This window comes from Delphinapterus leucas, chromosome 1, assembly GCF_059928025.1.
Source record: "Delphinapterus leucas isolate spDelLeu-1000000601 "Yukka" chromosome 1, BTC_Dleu_Yukka2, whole genome shotgun sequence".
Classification (NCBI taxonomy): Eukaryota; Metazoa; Chordata; class Mammalia; order Artiodactyla; family Monodontidae; genus Delphinapterus; species Delphinapterus leucas.
Genome location: NC_143129.1, coordinates 60,969,003 through 60,984,810, shown reverse-complemented (window position 1 = coordinate 60,984,810; position 15,808 = coordinate 60,969,003). Strand labels below are relative to the sequence as shown.

The following is a 15,808-nucleotide window of genomic DNA, read 5'->3' as shown; positions in this document are numbered from 1 at the left end:
GTCTATAAAGCAAGGATATTTATAGTACCTAGCTCATTGACTTATGCAAAGATTAAATGAGATTCTATGTCTAGGACATAGTGAGTACTTACTAAATACTAGCTGCATTATTATTATAGAAGAATTTTTAGTATATATTAGTCATTATTATAACTATATTATATGTTACTATATTACACATTTATAAGCCCTCCTCATGCATATTGCATGCATTTAGTAAATGCTGCTGTTTTAATTTTAATTGATATAATTCACATACCATTAAATTCTTCCAGTTTTAACTGCAGGATTTTAGCCAAGTCCACCACTGCAAGCTTCTGTATATGACATGCTACAGGGATCTGAGGGCCCATTTGGAAGAGTTATCCAGGTTGGGTTACCAGCCCTACAGGAAGAACTTGAGACAAATGAACACTTGAATGAAAACGAGATAACACTTTGTTGTTCTCTAAACCTACCTTCTGACCTTGTGAAAAAGGAATTTGAAACATATTCCATGTGGAATGGTTTGATTTAGTGGTCAGTAAAACTTTAAAAAGTTATTCAAATGCTTTAGAAATTAAGGTAAAGTTATTTGCAATTACAATTCAGTTGTATATTCTGCTCAAGATGAGACAAGCCGAAGCATTACTCATATTCTTAGATGTGTTTGAAACCATCCTCGCTTGGGGTGATAGCAAATATCAGTGAATGCTTAGGAGCACTTGCAGTGCTTATTTTTGGTTAGGTAGAATTTAAGTGAATGCGTTGTGTTAAAAAACAAAGTTCAACTGAGTAAATTTTAAAGATCTCATTGGCTTTATTCAACAATTCACGAAAGGGCGGCAGCCAATCTAGCAGATAGAAAGGAGCTCCAAGGAGCCGTACAAAATGAAAGGCTTTTATAGGCAGAAGGGAGCAGGAACAAGAAAGTTCCATGAAGCAAAGAAGTGGGTTGGTTATCACAAGATTGCTTTCCTTTAGGGGATAGCAGGGGTCTATCAGGCAGATTACCTGACTAGTGCTGATGAGGAGACTCCTGGTGTAGGATTTCATTTCTGGGAGAGTGGAAACTGTAACAAAGTCTTTGGTGACATGGGGCTTAGCATAAGTGACTCCATGTTGGACCTATTGTCTTGTTTTTAATAGTTGGCTGTGGATTTCAGAGTTACAAAAGAGGTAGAAAGCTGACTTGTTAAAGAGTTGCAGCTACTCTTTCATAGTCTGGAATGTACCTCACCCTCATTCTTTGTAGTGAGATGCAAATGAGGAAGTAAGATACCCAGTGTAACTGTTAAGCAAGTATTTATGTCCCACTGGTTTTTGTTTTCTTAGTTTAACTCTGGGGATTTTTTTTTTTTTTAAAGAATATGTGTTTTCTGAGGTTTTGAATTTACCTAGCAATTACTAGCAAAGATAGCAAAGATAATGAGCTGAATGGTTGGAATTTGACGCGAGAATAATGGTTTTCTTTATTTACCTTTGCATGATTTTAAAGAGAACTAAGATTTCGCTTATTTATCTTTTACTTCATGTTCTTTTTCCTTTGTAAAAACTCAGCATGTTACTGGACTATTCTGAAATCCAAAGTATTCTGAAAAGCTTTCTTCTGTTGATACTTCAGTGGTTTCTCTCTCATTTTATCTTTTGTTCCGCCACTTAGAGCACTTGGGTTCTGTAATGTACACTCCTAAGTGTAAAGAGAAACCTACTTGGAATATTGTTTTCCTGTGATTAAGAAAGTAATTGTAGAATTTTGTCTTTCTTAGAGTTCTTTATGTCAATACCATGAACATTTTGTGACAGTCCGTTAAAATTGAGTCATGTATACCTCATGAATATTTATATTGAACTGAATCTATTATATATTAATTGAATCTATAAAGATGTTCCTGAATGATTAGACAAAGACCACTGGGGAACGAAGAACAGTCTCTACAGGGCTTTGCCAGTACATGTGGGGGACATAGAAGACCTTTCTGCCCTCTGGGCCATATTTCTGTCCTAGTGGTTTTGTCTTCCTTTCTGTCTTATCCTGATTTTATGGCTGTTGTGATGAGAATGTTCAACAAGTAGAACCTGAGGCATGGGAAAAAGGGTCCTTACAGCCAGTCTTGTGAGGTGAGATAATTTTTTAATGATGCGTGATCATTTTTTAATGTATTTGCTACTTTGATAGTGGATAAAAAGAATACTACTCTCATAATTAAACTACATTGCTTTGCTGCATTTGGGGAGAACACAGAAATTGAAAAAAGTTCACATCTTATTCAGGCTTCTCTTGATTTTTGTTTTGGCTTTTTCTAAATTTGATACTTGAGAATAGATGTTCTCTGAAGGCCAGGAATGGTTTATTAGACTCATACTCATTTAGTATGACCCAGGTATGTTTTTGTTAAATAGTAATAATCCTAGAAGAATGGCTGTTGGAACAAATCAGCTAACAGAGTAAAATCTGTGTAAAACTTTTAAAACAGCATTTAAAAATATTTGGAGATATTTGTTAATTTGTTCTTATCTTAATGAGATCTAGAGAGGCTTGTGAAAATTATTTTGTAGGCAGTTTGGCTTCTGAATAGAAAGACTGTAAAGAGTAGCTAATAAAAAGTGTAGCAACTGTCACCAAATCCTCTTTTAAAAGCAGAAGAGTTGATGTTAGAAAATCCAAATTAGGGTACAAAGTAGATTGCATTTGTTGGGACACATTACAGCAACCCTGGGGGCACTTTCTTAACATCTGGGATTACTGTTCCCCTTTGTTTTTTATTCTGATAGAGATTAAAAAGGTATTTTCACCTTCAAATCCCCCAATAAGCCTATTTAGTGGAGGGAAATAGGACACACTGCTTTTGACTCTTTCTGAGCAAACTGAGCACACGTGAAAACCTCCGATATATTCCATCCCTCTCAATTTACATGACCACGAGGAAACTGAAACCTCCGGAGGTTAAATGACTTGCCCTGGGACAGACAGCTAGATGGTTCCTGCTGGAACTGGACCCCCTCTGTTGGTTACCACAAGTGCCTTGTTTTCTGCTGCCTGTTTGATACCCAATCCTCTCCTGGCAAATTTTAGCAGCAACTGGTGTTGTCGGCACTTCACTCCTTGATCTCAGGTAATTCCCCACCCCCATGCCTTTTTTCAGTGGAGCTGCACAGTGTGAAGTCGAGGAGGGCAGAAGCTCAGGTGGAAACCATCCGGGGAGATCAGTGGGTCTCAGTTCACCGGGGAAAAGGCAAAAGAGTAAGAAAGATGTCTTGCAAGGGAGTGAAGTACTGTATGTAAACATGGCTGTGTACAATGACTCCTGAAGTTTGGGAGGGTAGCTGTTATTTCTGACACTGGAGAAAATATCTTTAGGAAAAGAGAACACAAAGACAATTTTTTAGATAGATCATTGGTTTGCAAAAAGTATGCTTTTTGTGGGGACCACAAATATACATTTAACTGTATGACAAAAGGAACATTTGAATTTTTGCTTCCCAGACTCTGAAGTATGGAGAAACATTTAAGGGTGACAAAAAATGAAGGATGCCCATCAAACTTAGAGGAGTCCTTGCTCTAGAAAACATATGCACTGTGGCTATGAGAGAGGACCTCTTGGATTTAGGCGTGAAATGTTGTTAATAATTCTAAGGCACTGTGGCTAATTAGAAGAGTCATTTGAAGGTAATAAATCAGAAGCATTTTAAAGGTACCTAATTGTTTACCTGAGAACCTGTGTGGAATTCTCAAAGGACTTAATTATTTGAAATTGTTAGCTTTTGTTTTTGTAATTTTAAAACTGTCTTTACAGCCTTTTTGTTTCTAAAAGTGTTTTGCACTCTTATAGCCCTGATGCCTTAGAAGTTTTATGAGTTTAACACACAGCACCTAAAACTATTATTGTTTTCCCTGGCCTTTTTTTTTTTTCTTGGTTACGAGTGTTCTTAACCAAGATGATTACCTATTGTTACACCGAATGTGCTCTCCCAGGGTGCATAGGCAACTGCTCAAATGCGGTTATAATTCTTGTTTGCCCCTGGGTGGTTGCCAGCAGGGAGTAAGGCATTATGGGAAGTAGTTTCTTTACCTTCCACAACAGGTGTCTTTGTCAGTGCACCTGAGTCAGATATCATTGTGGAAGCACTGAGTCACTGGAGCAAAGGAAAATATGAAAGTCAGAGGAATTGCTTTCACAGCTAGAAAATGGTCCTGCAAGATAAATCGGAAACCTTCTGGTGCTAGTGAATGCACGAAGAGATTCACAGTATCCTTTAAAGTACTTCTGAAAAGATAAAAAGGAATTGAAAAGGTATGAACTGTCTGACGCTTTATAATACCTTGTCTCCTGATGACCATTTAATTTTTACCTGGTTAGTCAGCGTTAAGATGAATGTGCTGGAAGAATTTTTAAGGAAAATAATGCTTAAAAGGCAGAGCTGCATTGTAGGGAAAAAATGAAGTGAAAATGCTTTACCAGCTCCAACAAGGGTCAAACTCAGTTTGAAGCTGTTTTAATCTTGAGGATTTATTTAAAGTATTGCATTTTCTGTTTAAATAAGCCTATTAGTCTTGCTTCTGTTTCCTAGCAATAAGGTGTTTTCCCCCTTCCGTGTATGTGTGTGTGTGTGCGCGTTTGTAATCTAGAATGCTATAGTATTGCAAAACTCTTCTAATCACATTTAAATGGAACCAGGTACTATTTAAGTAATCATGTTCATCTAGGTGGAAATATTTTAGAAAAACAAGGAAAAATAGACACTATAAATTTCATTCCAAGTTTTGTTTTCTGAAAAGCAGACTTAGACAACGTAATACTGCTATTGGTAATTAGGACTAAGACTTCCAAACAGTATCTGTATTTGATTGTAGACAAACATTGCCAAACTGATTTCTAATTCTAATAAAGAATATTTCTCTTGGTACTGCAGCGTCATAATCTATAAAAAGCAGAGAAGATAATAGCTTAATTAGAAATACTGGAAAGACAACTTTTGGAGGAGTTTTATCTGTCCTCTCCCCCCCTTTTTTATTTGCTTAATACTTTTCCCATGGAAATTAGCATACATTATATTTCCTGGTGATTTAGGCAACCTTGTAATGATAATTATGGGCAGCTTTCACATTTTTCATCAGGGCACATTGAGGTTCATTTACGGTCTCCAGCTGTACTTTTAAAAAAAACGCTTCTGGTGGCTAAGGCACCAATAGTTCATTACTGTCTGCTGATTTGGGTAATTAAAAGAAACCTCTAAGCGTAAAAATAGAGACCAAGAGAACATCTATCTATGGGAGAAAAATAATCAGTTTAGAAATGAGAACCTTGTGTTGCTTTCAGAATAACAAAAAACTAAGCTCTCAATATCAAGAATTCTGTTTAAAATAGTCATGTTTTTTTAAGTGGGAGAAGAGGAAATGGTTATTCACTGATATTGCAGTCCCTGTTTCATTTTTATATTTTGGTACTTTTTTTCTTAACAGAAATACTCAGAGGGAAAAAAGAACCCTTTTTTTTTTTTTTTCGTACTTCAGGAGATAATTTTTAACTGCACCAAGAATTCTATAAATTCTGAAAATCTAAAGGCTGCCATCTATTTTCTATGAATGTGAAAAAATAAGCAGTAAGAAAATCCACTTCTCCTCCAAGAAGAAGAATCTTGATATAATACTGAAGTAAGAAGATAAACTCAAAAAATTTCTAATTATCAAGAACATAACAATAAATCAAGTTTTGTGTTTTTTCGTTGTTTTTGCATTTTTGCTGTTGGATATTTCCACACAGGAGACTTTTATTTCCCTTTTTGAAGTCTAAAGAAGATTTCCAAAAACTGAATTTTCCCAGCTGCTCTGTTAAGAATGCAGAAGGTGTTTATAGTGTACACTTCCTCCATAGATAAGAGACCTCTCTCAGTTTTCTACTGGGGATGAATTGCTAGACAAGCCTATGATAGCAGCTGCTTTTTTTTTCTCCTTCTGGAATTTTGACACTTCACCCCCTCAAACTCAGGTGGGTGTGTGCATTGGCACTGAGCTGCAATAGGATTTTCCCTTGGATAGTCTGGTCTGTAGCTGGGGCAGCAGCTGTTGCTGTGGAAAGGCCAGCTGGCAAGATGATGGAAGAAATCTCCATTATGGTAGCCTATGACGCCCATGTTTTCAGCCAGCTGCACGATGAAGACTTCCTCACTAGTCTGGTGGCCATCAGCAAGCCCAGGTCTATGGTAGGTGGGGCCTTGCACACTACTCTGGGGCTCTTTTTTCTTTTCTAATATGATAGTTATACTCCTGTAGCAATTGAGGCATAACTTCCTGGGAATTAAAATAGAAGTATTGCTGTTGGCATTGTTGCAGCTACAAAAAGGTCTACAGGTTTTCAAGGATTTATTTACATAACTAAACAGTATTGTACCCTAATAGTACATTTAAAAGTGTCCTAGGAGTAACACTTAGGTTAATGCTTTCTTATGTAGTGAGGTTGAGAGGGGTTTTATAGTGCCGAACATAAATTTGTCCCACATGTTTGCCTTGTATGATTATTTGGTGAAGACTACCTACATATACACACGTATAATTCAGTCTTTCTGGTGTGGAGCATTTTTACCAGTGGGCCATAACATAGACATTAAGAATTGAACTATCTAAAAATCAAATAACTTTCAGAGTCTTTACATTATTACTAAGGACTATTATGAGTATAATTTTAGTTGGGATTTGTAAATTGTTTTCTTAACCATTCTCCAAGAGTCTTAGATTGTATGTCCTGGCGTAATAGAAAAACAAAGTCCTTGCAAGTGTTTGTTATTTCTTCTCTGTAGATGTCATCCTTATAACGGCCGTTGATCCCTACCTTTTAACAAACTTTCCTAACTATTGTTGTAGTGACCTCTTATTCATTATATTCAGTAGTACTCATCACAAGCAACAGAATGAACAAGTATATGGTAATGACTATCTTACTAGTATGAAATCCTAATTCTCTATTTTAAGACATGGGAACCTTAAACATAATATGGCAGTTTCTTCCAAAAATATATTGTAATGATAAAAAAAGGGTGAGGGGGAACTCATAGGTTGATTTAAAAAGACTTAAGGGTTATATCAGCCTGATGCAGTGTACTGACATTGTTTCAATGCTGATTTGAACACACCATAAAAAAATTTATAAGATAATCAGGGAAAATTTGACCACTAATTAGGTATTTAGTGATATTAGGAGAATTATTCAATTTTTGTGTATGCAGTACTATTTTGATTATGTTTAAAATGATGATTTAGAGAGGTTTATGGATGTAGTTAGTGATGATGATTAAGATAGGTAGAGATAGTTCATGTCTGCAAAGATTCAAAATGATCCAGTAGAGGGGTTGGTGATGTGGGTGAACTAAATGAATATGTGTTGATAATTGTTGAAACAGAAGGTGAGCACACAGGGATTCATTACACTCTCTCCTTTTGTAGATGTTGTGTAGCTGCAGTTTAAAAGAATCAGCTGGACAAAAAAAAGCAAAAGCAAAACAAATACAAAACCATAATATACTTCTGTAAGTGTTCATTAATAAAGAAATATCCAGCCTATTGCATTCTTTTCCTATTTAATATAATTTCTATTTTTATAATTATATATATATTATATGGAGATTATTGCCAATTCTTAGTTAACCATAAATATTACCATATATACCAAGTCAGGATAGGTTAGTTCACAGTTGTGGATAATCTTTAAGCTTCATTTTAGCCATTAATTTTGCAATATTCCATCATGAAAACTTAATGAAAGAATTCAGAATTCTATTTCACTTTTTTCTGATGGTCCTATCAAGATCTTCTTAAGGGGTCTGAGCTGAGTCTTCAAAACCTTATAGGAATTTTCCAGGCCAGAGGGGAGAAGAAACAAAAACAGGGAGATGTAAAGTGACTCAGTGTAGAGGACAGAGGAGGTTGAAGAGGTAGGCAGTGACCGGGTCATGGAGAGCGTCATGTGCTCGATAAATAAAAGACGTTGTGGGGTGTGCAGGTTGTGTGCTCACACATCTACAGGAGACAGGAAGAGAAAAAATGAATGAATGAATGAATGAGTATTAATATGCTTATCAGGGAGCATTCTTCCATATTCTACATATTGATATATGTTACGCCTTGATGCAATTCTAGCTCCCCCAAAGGGGATTTAGCCCTGGAGTTTATTTGATATGAAATTTGGTCCCTAATATGGAAAGTCTCAGAGGTGTGATAAAGACACAAAATACTGCTCTGTACACCAAACTTTTAAATAGTATAGACGTTCGGGTGTTCGATTTAATTGCAGAGCTTTCTGGAGATACTGAGTTTTCTTTATCAGATTTGAAATTTTAAATAATTGATTTACTGGTAACATCTTTTGGAGGTGGTATTTGGTTTTAGTTTATCTGGGAAAGTTATACTAAAATTGTGGTAAGATAAAATATTTATCATTTGCTTTTGATTCCATATTGAATTTTTTGCTTTGAGATGAACCCTTTAAATTGTATGAAAGAGATAAATACTCAGATTTTCTATAGTATAAAATAAAATCATATTGCTTCTCAATATGATTTATTACTGCACTGTGAAGCAAATTATATTCTTGCTAACATATAAAATCCCCTGGGTTTAGGTTGACTATTGCAAGGGTATTTAGAAACTTTCTTAGTACAGAATTAATTAAATATCTTTCTGTAATTGGACTTTGTTTCATAATAAGAGTTATCTTGATTCCTTAAATGGTAGAATGCCAGTAAGTACAGTGTTTTTGGTGTGGACACTGAACCTTTTCATGTTCATAAGTAGCTCTGTGGCTTTCTGACTTTTTTTTTTTATAAATTTATTTTTTATTTTTATTTTTGACTGCATCGGGTCTTTGTTGCTGCGTGCGGGCTTTATCAGGTTGCGGTGAGCAGGGGCTACTGTTCGTTCGGGTGTGCGGGCTTCTCATTGCAGTGGCTTCTCTTGTTGTGGAGCACGGGCTCTAGGTGCTTGGGCTTCAGTAGTTGTGACATGCAGGCTCAGTAGTTGTGGCAGGTGAGCTCTAGAGCGCAGGCTCAGTAGTTGTGGCACACAGGCTTAGTTGCTCCGCGACATGTGGGAACTTCCCGGGCCAGGGCACAAACCCATGTCCCCTGCATTGGCAGGCAGATTCTTAACCACTGCGCCACCAGGGAAGCCCTTTCTGATATTTTTGATGGAGACACATAGTGAAAAATATAAGACACTGTACACACAAGACTAAAAGAAAATTTGACTAAACCAGGTGATGTATTCAAGTTTTTTCTTCTGCTCTGTTATATTTAATTGTTTAAAGGCTAGTTGTGAGCAACCATTAATTTCAGAAATGCCTTGATTCACACTTTGAAAAATATGGCTATATCCTCCTTTAAAAATGAATGATATTTCAGGAGAATCACAGATCCCTTTACAGAGGTCCTTTTCATAAATGACAGATAAGAAAAAAGATAAGAAAGTCAAGCATAATTTCTCTTATCATCCAGATCATCCACACACACAACATAAGATTACGTGGATCAGTACTGTATTTGCTAAGATAAACTAAACAAAAGCCTAGAGTCACCACTAGCAGAACTTAACAACTTTTAAATTACAACATGAATAAGTTGGTAAGTAAGGTGAAAATCCAGTTTAATCAAAATGACTCGAGCATTGATAAAGCTGCCTCATTGGACGCAGCATTCTTGCCTTTCCTTAAATCCAACAGATTATTTTTTCTTTGGTCATTCACAGGCTTTGGTTGTTAACTCTTGCATTGTGAGACAAAACTGTACCCCTCCCCACAATCCTTCCCTTCGCACAAGTGCTCACACAAGGAATAATAAGTGAAGGAGGGAGTCTCTGAAGTTTTCCTGTCAGGACCTTCTGTCTCCTAGTGGAATGGCCAGCATTCCTCTCTACCACCTCCACCACTTCTAATTATTTTTATATCTGACTAGTATAAATAAAGGGAAAAGATCACACCTGTTACAGTTATTATGCATTCCAAAAGAAAGCTTTGAATATGTATTTAAATTCAGAATATTCAATTTAATGTTTAAACAGTGAAAAGCCTAATAACCAATGCATACTCTGTCGAGCTTGAATATTTCATGTTAAATGTTAATTTATTTTCTACTGAACTATTTCAACTTTTTAATCTATAAAGTGGTTATGAAGGGAATACTGCTTTCCAATGTATGTTAGTAGAGGCCAGTATGTAATATTACAAACATTTTTGGGTTATTGCCCATGCTGGGTATAAATACAATACCCCTTCCCCCAAAGACCTCACGATAAAATAAAAGAGAAGCAAAATCAGTATTTATGGGGCTGATATTTACTCTTTTAGGGTAGAACAAAGTGGAGAATAATTACCACTGATTGAACGGTGTGGAGGCAGAATTCCAAAGGGGGTGGAAGCAATTGAGTGAGGCTGTGAAGGCTGATCAGGTGTTGCCAGTGAGTAGAAAGTAGTAGGACCTTTCTGAGCAGGGCGAACAGATGGTACAGAGGCCAAGAAGTTAACTATTTCAGAGGCTTTAAAGTTACAGTCCTCAGTTCAGATTTTACATCTGTTACTTACTGGTAAATGACTTCATTTCTCTAAGATTCAGTTTTGTCATCTGAAAAATGAGGGCTATAGTAGCGTTACATCACTAGATGACTTCAGGAATTAAAATGAGAGCGCTTGTATTTAGCACAGTGAAAGCTCTTACTTACTGTCTTCCCTTGTCACTGTTTGGAGAAGGCCTAAAGGAAAGAGTGGGGTGAGTAGATGAGGTATCACAGGGATGTGGGAGAAGGCAGGGAGTGGGATGGACAAAATGGACTAGTTGGGTAACCCTGGCTAATTGCTTTGTTTGATTAGGGAATCACTATCAGGATATCAGTCCTAAAGGAAACTTGAAGGCTTTTGCCGTGAAGATGGTGTAGAGCAGTGGTCCCCAACCTTTTTGGCCCCAGGGACCGGTTTCAGGGAAGACAGTTTTTCCACGGGGAAGGGGCTGGGGGCTGGGTGGCGGTTCAGTGGTGCAGGCGGTGCGCGAGTGATGGGGAGCTGCAGGTGAAGCTTCCCTCTTCGCCCGCCGCTCACCTCCTGCTGTGCGGCCCGGTTCCTAACAGGCTGCGGACCGGTAGCGGTCCACAGCCCTGGGGTTGGCGACGTTGGGTTGGGGGTGTAGAGGATCTTAGGTTTCAGCCTCAGGATGGTGAGAGTGCAATGTGGAATTAGTAAGAGGGATTTATATGGGCCGAACCATCTGCTGAGTAGATACATCAATTACTGCGGTAATAGGCAGTAGTGGACTGATGGGGGCCGCGTCGTGTGCGGAAAAAAATTTTTAAAGGGCATTACCTGCTGTAATGCCTTTTAAAAATTGAGTTGACAGGAGTCTGGACTGCTTGACACTTTGACAGTAGCAGTGTGAATAAAGAAATTAGTCCACACATGATGTTTAGTTCTTGCAGTGGATAGGTACAGTAGTATTCCTTAGGAAGAAGCAAGCAGCTGATCTATACAAGAAGAGTAAATGATTGAGACAAGTTGAAAATTACTGTAAGCTTTCCACCTTATAAAATTGGCAAGACTGTTGTTGTGTCAGCTTGAATGGGAAAGTTGGATATCAAGCATGTAATGGAGAAAAGATGGCCCATTTTGTCTTTATTATGTTCCACATCTTGAAATTCTAGGTCACAGCATCACTGTAAGAGACTTGGTTGTTCAGTGGTTTGTCCATTAACAAAAACTGTTTACCCAGACTAACACATGTTTATACTCTATTAGCACTGGATATATGTTCTTAATGGACAGATACCGAAATAGCAGCACTGTGCAGTAAAGGAAGGGAGCTCTTCAGGGAGCTCCAGTTTCTCTGTTGTATAACTGGGAGATGAGGGTAAGCTTTCTGAAATTACTTCCTTCTTATTGGGTTGGCACATAGATTTCATCTAGCATGCCAAATTAAAAACAAAAAATTCAGAGCAATTCCTTGTGCCAGAGACAGAGAAAACAATGAAATCAGTAGTTATTTCTAAATCTTCACTGTATATACAAAAATATTGATTAAAATAAAGCATTATAACACCAATTGACTCATCCATATTTTTTAAAAATGTTATTATCTGAATACTTTACATTCTCATTATTATTGAAGTGAACATATTTTGGTAGTATTTCATCAACTTCAGTTTAGCACAGGAAGCCAAATCATCCCTCATGTGGTTTATTAGTTTTGATATGAGTTAAGGTTCTTATGGTTGCAAGTAATAAAATCTTGAGCTCTCTTAAACAAGGAAGGGAATTTATCATGTGGGCACCAGGTTGTGTTCCTTTAAACACAAGGGCAGGAGTTCAGCAGAGCTGGTACTAGACTGATGCTGGCAAACGTTCTCCATATCTCATGCCATCTAATTAACTTCTCTCTCTGCATCTACTTTATCTCTTTCCCCAAGTTCTCTGCTTCTTCAATCCCATGGCTGAATATGGCTGCCATACAGCATTCAGATTTATAGTTCTGTCATTTGCAGAGTTCAGTTGCTACCCCTGAATCACAACTGTAGATTCTTCAGAGAAAAATCTGTGTGTTAAGGGAGGTGACATAGTATAGAGTGGAGCCCAGGAGCACAGACCCTGGAGCCAAACTATCTGGGTCAAATCCCACCTCACCTCCAACTAGCTCATTTACTTTGGGCAGGTTACTTGACCTCTCTGAGTTTCATTTTTCTCATCTGTGAAATTGGAAGCATATTAGAAGCACCTTACAGGATTCAGTCAGTTAATACCTTAAAGCACTTATGAATACCCAGCACATAGTAAGAGGTACATGTATATAAGTTGATATAATTCCAAACTGATTCTTCCTTTACAAAATCATGAAATAAAAGATTAACATTTAGCAAGACTTTATAAATTCACTATCTAAAGATCATTTAGGTTGTTTTGCTATTAAATATGAAATTATTAAGCCAGCTTCTATGATAATAATTAGAACTCTTCTGCATTTAATCTTGTTTCAGGTGTTGAGAAATAATCTTTCTATACTTGATTCTGGGAGTGGGGTTGATTTGTGAGTCAATTCAAAATATTTTTTTCAGAAGGTGTTATAGGAGCAGTTGACATGAACCATATAGTACGTAAAATTTTTGTTTTATAAAATCATAGCTTGTCTACAGTGACCGAAAAATCTTATTCTAGTTTTTTGTCTGTTTTAGCACCCATATTTGCATTCAGTTTAGTAATTAATCCAAAATATTCATTGATCTGCTCCTATGTGCTATGCTGTATTTTTGGTCCTGGGAATCTAGGTGTGAGGAAGAAAGACCTGTGTCAATTGTGAATCTTATACTATTTGGAGGAGAGGTAAGACATGAATATTAGCTAATGATATCCTTTATCAGCCAGTGATAAGTGTTATGCAGAGACTTAAAATGGAGTGATGTAATTAAAGTCTTTAATTGGAGGCTTTATGTTGGGTAATCAGTGAGTACCTCCCTGGTGTCATTTGAGATCTGAATGACATCCAAGGGAAAATAAGGAAAAAAGAGTAGCTCAGGCAGAGGAAATCTCTGAGAGAAAGGCCCCAGTGTGGTACAGAGCCTGATATACTAGCAAAGCAGTAGGATCAGTGTGGTTAGAGCACCATGTGCCAGGGGTAGACAGTGGTAAGAAATGAGGCTGGGGAAGGAGTTGGGGGTCAGGTTATGACGTAGGGCTTTGTAAGTCAGAAGAAGGAATTGAGGTTTTATTCCTTATATCATGGCCCGTATTCATGTCTAATGAATCGGATTTTAGACTTGGCTAACAGAAATTTTAAATGATGATTAAATTATCAGAGAAGCCAGTATTACATCAAAAACTCACCACAGAAACTAACACACCATTGTAAAGCAATTATACTCCAATAAAGATGTTTAAAAAAAAATTTTTTTTTTAGGACACTGCTAGAACCCAAAGCAAAATGTTCAAGGAAATCCATCGGTGGATTCACACATATGCTAGTTTTAATTCTTACTTATGCTGCCCTGTGATTATTCATCTGGAAAAAATGAAATGATCCAGTTGTCAAAATCAAGAAAGAGTTTTTCAAAACCAAAGAAAAAAATAAACATGAGGCAAAGATCTTTTCAGGAAAAAGAAAACAACAACTCACCACAGTGCTCAAGCTCAATATGAAATCAAACTGTAGCATTCAAATTCAATGCAAGGACTACAGGCTGGCTTATGAACGGGATTTGCAACAAAGCAAACAAAAATAACACCATTGCCCTGATTATTGTAATGCCCACAATAGAATTTCTAACAGGCTGAAATATTGAGGAAACCCTCTTATCTGACACAGCCAGGCCTGTAGTTGGTTGGTTAACAGAAAATGTTGGTTTAGGTGAAGCACTCAAAATAGTACATACTAACTCACATAAACATTTATTTTAATTGAAAACATAAATACATATTATCAATTTTGTTATAGGGCCTTTGATGCCTTTGAATAGGAGTTCTGAAATACATAATGCTTTGTCATTTCAGTTTCCTGAAGGGGGGCAATAAATTAATAAACTCATAAAGCAATCTAAAACAAACTTTACAGTTTTTTTATAACTATTTTTACCTCTTCGATGGTGGCATTGCCACCATTTAATGTGACAGTGACTTTTGTATTTAACCAGTCATCTTTGTTGCCTTTCCAAATAGCTCAACTTAGTTTTTATAGAAATAGCAGCTCAGTTTCTTTTCACATTCATTTTATTATGATCACAAACATGTTTGGGAATCAGTTCAGTTAACTCTTTTTTAAGCATAAATTCAGTTGTGGGAACAGCCTAGTAGCCACAGGAGTTCAACACGCCCAGAGTATCAGACTTCTTTGATAGAACAGAGAGCATTAGTTAGTCAGTCGAGGTTTTTAAAGAGTATTATTTATCGTATATTCTTAGTCAGATATTGCTGCATAGCAAACGGCCATAAATCTTGGTGGTGGCTGATAATAATAGGCATGTATCTTTTGCCTTATGAGTCTTTGGGTGGCAACGTTTGGCAGAACATGGCTGGGCATACTTGGGCATGGCTGAGCTTACTCGGCTCAGGACCCAGGTTTGGTTAGATCTGTTGTTCCACACCTCTCACTCTTCTGAGATCAGCAGGCTATCTGGAGTGTGCTCTTTTCATGACAGAGTTTAGAAGTCCTAGAGTGGTCATTAGGAACATTTTTTTTTTTTTTTTTTTTTGCGTTACGCGGGCCTCTCACTGTTGTGGCCTCTCCCGCTGCGGAGCACAGGCTCCTGACGCGTAGGCCCAGCGACCATGGCCCACGGGCCCAGCCGCTCCGCGGCATGTGGGATCTTCCCAGACTGGGGCACGAACCCGCATCCCCTGCATCGGCAGGCGGACTCTCAACCACTGCACCACCAGGGAAGCCCGGTCATTAGGAACATTTGATGGCTCTTAAAGGCCTAGGCTTAGAGCTAGCACACTTTGATTTTTGTCCATGTTCCATTGGCCAAAGCAAGTCAAAAGGCCACTTCCAACATAGTGGGTCAGGAAAGTATACCCCATCTTAGAGGTTGGAAGAGAGGAAAACAAATATTTGCTGAACAATCATCCACCACATGTATAATAATTGACTTTTTATGTGATCGTCATGGTTAGGTTAGCTATCTAAAATATATAAACACTGTGTTTCTCAACAGCATACATAGTTTATATTCACCAAAGCCGTATATCCACAGATTTGTCATCAGAAAATGACATATACGCATTGAAAATACAGTAAAACCTGATTGAAATTCAAGCTTAGCAAACACTCTATTACCCTTTTTCATTTTTCTTGGAACTTTGAAGTGGATCAGTAC

The 15,808-nt window shown here is 37.4% G+C and overlaps 1 protein-coding gene across 9 annotated transcripts in view; it reads left to right on the top strand.

Moving 5' to 3' along the window:
• RABGAP1L (RAB GTPase activating protein 1 like) overlaps window positions 1-15,808 on the top strand; it is a 684,589-nt gene that overhangs the window by 588,760 nt on the left and 80,021 nt on the right. Inside the window, exon 1 of one of the 9 annotated variants that reach the window (XM_022556539.3) lies at window positions 5,562-6,183. The exons of the other annotated variants lie outside the window; for them this stretch is intronic. Coding sequence (XP_022412247.1) covers window positions 6,073-6,183 — 111 coding nt within the window. The 5' untranslated portion in view covers window positions 5,562-6,072. Of the gene's footprint in view, window positions 1-5,561; window positions 6,184-15,808 lie in introns of those variants that run through there. 9 annotated transcript variants of the gene reach the window in all.